The sequence below is a fragment of the Brachycentrus maculatus genome, unplaced genomic scaffold (assembly GCF_059751285.1).
Source record: "Brachycentrus maculatus isolate JH-2025_06_01 unplaced genomic scaffold, ASM5975128v1 h1tg000179l, whole genome shotgun sequence".
NCBI classification, from domain to species: domain Eukaryota; kingdom Metazoa; phylum Arthropoda; class Insecta; order Trichoptera; family Brachycentridae; genus Brachycentrus; species Brachycentrus maculatus.
Window position 1 is genome coordinate 966,234 of NW_028280930.1, and position 6,000 is coordinate 972,233.

Consider the following 6,000-nt stretch of genomic DNA (forward strand, 5'->3'; position numbering starts at 1 on the left):
TGAATAACTAAGGTTTTTTTTGGACAGTACCTACATACTGTGATTGATATAATTTAGTAAATATTGGTCACAATATTGACATAAATTGCAAGAAATTTTTAATAAACATATTGAGTGACGCATTTTTTAAAAAAGTCTTAATTTTCGTTTGTTCACAGAGACCTGAGTCCCAGATGCCTCTCCCGTGAGTCATCCGGGGCGCCGCGCTGCCCTTCCAGCGAGTCCGCCTACTCAGCGCGGGGCCTGGCCGCCCTCCTGCCGGGCTCGCTGCCGCCACCGGCCGCCATGGCCGCGTACCTGGGAGCCGCGGCTGCGGCCCACCAGGCTCACCAGAGGCTCCTCGCGGGACCCTTGGCGGCCGTTTCTCCTCTTCTATCCGGCCGGGGATCTCCACCTCCCCCTCTGTTGCCGTTGCTGACCGGTCGTTTACCGCCCGAACCATCGCCGACTCCTTCGCCGAGAGACGATTCCGATGTGCTTGATTTCAGTACCAAAAGGGATGACGACAAAGATGACGACGGAGATGATGATGCGGTCAATCTAAGCGGACCTTCCGAGAACAGTCCTCTAGATCTCTCCGTCGGATGCAGAAAGAGAGGTCCCGGTGATCCGTCTACGTCTCCTCCAGCTCGGAAGAGTTCGAGACATTCGGAATACAAACCGGTTGTTTCTCCTTGGACTTCACCAGTAGCCTCACATTTACCTTATTTCGCTGCTGCAGTTGCTGCTGCCGGCCTATCTCCAAAAAATAATAATGTTGCTGACTGGAATGGCAAACTCAAGCACGGAGCGCCGACTCCTGGCGATGCTACCAAAGCTCTCGAAAAAATGAGTGAGCTGAGTCGTCTCGGAGGAGAAGAACTATTCCGAACAGTAGCTCAAAGTGCTGCCCTTGGAACGAATCTACCGGGGACAGCCGCTGGGCGTCATAGCGCTTGGCAATCTCACTGGCTGAACAAAGGAGCTGAGCAAGCGAAAGACGTTCTGAAGTGCGTGTGGTGTAAGAAGAGTTTTTCAACTTTAGCCGACATGACTGTTCACATGAAAGAGGCAAAGCATTGCGGAGTCAATGTTCCGGTTCCTCCAAGCCAGGCTCCCGATCTTCCTCCTCCGCAAAGAATGCCTCCGACTTCTTCTCCTTCTGCTTCTTCTAATAGTACGTCTGCATCTGGAGGATCTAACAAACCCAATCAAAATGATCTCAATCTCCTTATAAAAGAAACGATGCCACTTCCAAGAAAACTAGTAAGAGGGCAAGATGTTTGGTTAGGAAAAGGCGCTGAACAAACGCGTCAAATATTAAAATGTATGTGGTGTGGACAAAGTTTCCGATCACTTGCAGAAATGACTAGTCACATGCAACAAACTCAGCATTACACAAATATTATTTCTCAAGAACAAATAATTTCGTGGAAGTCTTCCGATGATAATAAAACAACTCAAGGGCCACCTGGAAACACACCATCGGGTGCTCCTGCCACTGGCACAAGTAGTCATGTAAGCGCAGTTCTTACGTGTAAGGTATGCGATCAGGCATTTAGCTCGTTGAAGGAGTTGAGTAATCACATGGTTAAAAATTCTCACTATAAGGAACACATAATGCGATCAATCACGGAGAGTGGAGGAAGACGACGACAGACTCGAGAAAAGAGGAAAAAATCTCTGCCCGTTAGAAAATTGTTGGAACTTGAAAGGGCCCAACATGATTTTAAAAATGGTGACGGCTCTAATTTAGGAGCCGTTAAACCCATAAGAGATATAAGTGCAAGTAGTCGCATAACCTGTGAAAAATGCGGAGAAAAAATAGAGACTGCAGTTTTTGTTGAACATATACGGCAGTGCGTGGGTGGGCCTATAACCAACAGTCAGCGGAATTTGTTGAAAAACGCGCTCATGTCAAATAATATTCTACCCCCTGAAAATCCTTTGATGGTCGGACATCTTACTCCTACTAACAGAGAAGGCAGAAAGAGTATTAATGACGACGTTCCATCTCCAGGTTCTCGCCATCACAGATCTCCATCATCTGCAACTGATCTCTCTCCTAATCCGAAAGATAATAGCGGTGGAGCAGAGAAGAGTTCTTCTCCGTCTGTACTAAATGCTATCGAACAACTCATTGAAAAGAGTTTTGACTCACGGTCAAGACACGGATCAATTCCTGGTATACCCGGTGCCCCATCACATGCTCCTATTGGATCTAGCATTTTGAAACGATTAGGAATCGATGAAAGTGTGGATTATACTAAGCCGCTAGTTGATGCGCAAACCATGAATTTGCTGAGAAATTATCACCACCATCAGCAAGCCCAAAACTACGGGCGTCGCGAACGTAGTGGCAGCGAATCTAGTTCCATGTCAGAGAGGGGCAGCAGTAGAGTTGAATCTCTTACGCCTGATCGCAAAATGGATCCCCCATCTTATCATATGACTCCGAGAACCACACCTGAAACAAAACGGGGACAAACTCCTCTTTCTGATAGAATGAATTCTCACGATGAACATAATTCCGACATCAGAGTAAAAAAGGAAATACCGGATGAAGAAGAGAGAGAGGAAGGTATAAATCTCTCGAAAGGATCGGTTAATATAAAAAAAGAAATAGAAGATGAAGAAGATAGGTTAAACCGTCCGGGTAGTAGGCATACAGTGGAAAACGAAGAGACACATTTGCCTACAAATTTGATAAAACGAAGGGATAGTAGCGCTAGTCCTCGTCCTCGGCCTAGTCCTCATGGGCACCCTCATCACAGCCCATCGAGGAACAGCGCCAGCCCTGCTAGTGACCGGTCTGCAACCCCTCGGAGTACACCTGGTGCAGATAGAAAGCCTTCCGGGAGCCTAGGTGCCCTATCATCTATGTTTGACAGCCTTTCGGGTGGAGCAGCAGGAAATGAAAGCGGCACGAGTTCCGGCAAGCGAGGAAGTAGCCACCCTTTAGCCGCACTGCAGAAGCTTTGTGATAAGACTGAGAATCATCATCCTAATCATAGAAGTGGCCAAAATTCATCTGGCGGGACTGGTAGTGGATCCGCTCCATCACCAGCAGCCCAGACTGGCCCTACACCTGGGGCTATTTTAGCTTTCAGCTGGGCTTGCAACGACGCTGTTATGACTGCTGATTCAATAATGAAATGTGCTTTCTGCGATACTCCATTTATATCCAAAGGAGCGTATCGGCACCACCTGTCGAAAATGCATTTCGTCAAGGATGGAGTTATTCCGGATCCCGTAGCTATAAGGTCGACCCAACAAGCGAGCGGCTCGTCCCACTCTCCTACGAGCAAGAACGGCGGAGGGAGCAGCGCTGCTAACTCGTCGTCTACCGGTGGAGCCCCCACTGGATCACGGAGCCCTCCGCAGCCTCCGAACTTTGAAGAGAGTCCTCATTCTAAATTTTTAAAGTATACCGAACTAGCTAAGCAGCTGTCCAGCAAGTACGTGTGAATATGTATACAATATTGTTAAAGGTGCATTAGATCGGACTTTTTCTCGATGGCTCAATGCGAGTCGTGTAGTATATAGATTTATACATTTTTCGATGAAATGAATAAAATTCGCGATTCATTCCTGTCTGCTGTACATGTGTACATAGTGTAGGAGTAGTAAGAAGGCGAGTGGGGGGGCGGGTACCGGCACGGAGCAGGAAGCCGGTAGCCGGTAGCCGGTAGCCGGTAGCCGGTAGCCGGTACCGCATGTGATGCTACCATATCTCGCTACAGACGACCTATATCCGAGTACGCCATAGTCCTTTAAGCTCTAGGCTAATTCAACTCATGTATAACGATTGACATTGTACTCCCGTGTGAATGTTCAGTATACTTAATATTCTCGATAGTCGTAGTTTTAAGTTTAACGGCATTTCTCAAATTTGTGGGTTAAATAATTTATAAAATTATCGGCTATGTGGAGGGAGATTTCGCGATCTGATCGCGCGATGGCGGATTGTCCAGATTTATTTTGATGGAAAATTGTCGACACACCTAGTGACTCGAAATACTCATCGGCTTCATACATATTTTATATCGTTCTTCGCTATCGTATTGAGTTTTGGCAGGTTTGCATTTTTAGTATAACATACGAGTGCCATCTACACGTACTAAACGACGATAGTTTGGAGTCACTAGGGTTGGTCGCGAAGTTACATACGATTGCCCTGTGCCGTCTTTAGATAGAATAGATAGTTGCCCCTTGGCTCAGTCCATACCCCACCCTAACTCCGGGTCGGTGGTTTGGTACTGAATAATACTTAGCGAGTATACGTGTTAAATTAATAGTCAAAATTATTATTCAGGTTCTATATATTATAATAATCAAAAGTTAAAATTAAGAATTTGGAAGTGTAATTTTGGTAATATTTGGCGGTCTATATATTTACTGCTTTTCCTCGAACGCGTTCTGATAAGAGACACTGGCGTCTGTACTTACGACTTCTGCCTTCCCGCTAGTTTGTGATTAGCCAGATTATAATATTTTTATTGAATTCGAGTTATGTTTGTTATTTTTCTCATGTATAGTTTAAATTTATGGAAATCCGTACGTAGTGATATAATTTTAATAAGATAGGCAGTGATTAGTCAATTGATTAACATTTACGAGACTCGATGCTTTTGAAGTATTTTTCTCCCGCGAGATGCCGATATCGAATGAAATTTATTTGTAAATAATGATCTAGATGATAAGTTAAAACAAGTATACCTATTTCCTTAATACATGATATTTATTGATAAAGTTATACTGTATATCGCGATAAGCATTCATTTCAGACATTGTGAAAATTAACAAAACATTCGTATACGTATCCCATAATCTACAATTCTTCCATGAGAATTTTTAATGAAAATATTGTATTTTATCTGAGAGTTACAATAATTATTATCATATAAATGTCTTATTACTTGATAAATGGAACCCATAAACAATATGACAAACATAATGTATACGCTACTACTGATCAAGACAATTTTGCTCATTCTTGATAATTATTATTATTGATTTTACCAAATTATCTTATTTAATATTTTGTTGTATATTAAAATGCAAATAAAAGCTCAAAAGAATATGTATGTTACAATGACAATCTGGTGTTTTTATTTTACTCTTACACTTAATCATACAATATCCTATATACCCTAAAATTGCATACATGCTTTTTCCTTTATATTTCTCTCTTTTGAAATTACTTTTTTGGAAAGAAGTAACACCCTTTCGAAAGTAAATAAATATCAATGAACCATTTTCAAGAATATCCAATTTGAAATCTTTAAAAATAAAAACTCTTTCTAAATCACCAATTATCAAATTGAATGAAAATGCTGAGTGAAAAAACTTTTGAAGAATCCTCAACAAAAGTAATACATAATTTTTAAAGAAGTGAAACAAAAGCAGGCTAAACAAATACTCCTCTAAAAACTGTGTCAAACTTTCACAAACTGAAAAATATGTCAGCTTAAATGAACTTAAAATTACCAACGTAAAAAATCCTAAAGCTATCATTTTATTGCTTTAAATATTTCAGAAACAGTAACATATTTTCGCGGCCACATTTTTCAGTCCATTAAGTTTGGCAATATTTATTCCTCACGAGGAGAAAACTTCTCAGAAATAAAAGTGCCTATATGTGATAAACAGATCTATTCATATAATATTTATTTTAAACTAGTTTGTATTCGGTGACTCATTGCAATGGCTTAGCCTGGCTAAATGGAAAAGAACGAAAAAAAGCACACAATTCTTACATGCATAATTTCATAATGCATATGAAGCAAGGAAAATATTAAAAATCTACGAAACAATTCGAAAACATTGAAAATGCTGAAAAAAAGTGACAGCAGCTGTCAAGAAGCACGCTGTTTACCATGACCGATGTTCATTATTGCGTGTATTGATATTATGTTTAAAGATGGCACTGCCATAGATGATTTCAAGAAACATGATTTTCCTGTCATACGTAAAATAACAATGCGCAGGAATTGGAATGCAATGCAATCGGTCAATTAC

The 6,000-nt window shown here is 41.7% G+C and overlaps 1 protein-coding gene across 2 annotated transcripts in view; it reads left to right on the forward strand.

The window, feature by feature from the left end:
* Nucleotides 1-5,080, forward strand: part of tio (zinc finger domain-containing protein tiptop) — a 320,884-nt gene extending 315,804 nt beyond the window's left edge. For both annotated transcript variants that reach the window (XM_088262397.1, XM_088262398.1), the window contains one exon: nt 159-5,080. In XM_088262397.1, the coding sequence (XP_088118523.1) occupies nt 159-3,447 (3,289 nt within the window). In that variant the 3' untranslated portion in view covers nt 3,448-5,080. The remainder of the gene's footprint in view (nt 1-158) is intronic.
* Nucleotides 5,081-6,000: the final 920 nt, after the last annotated feature.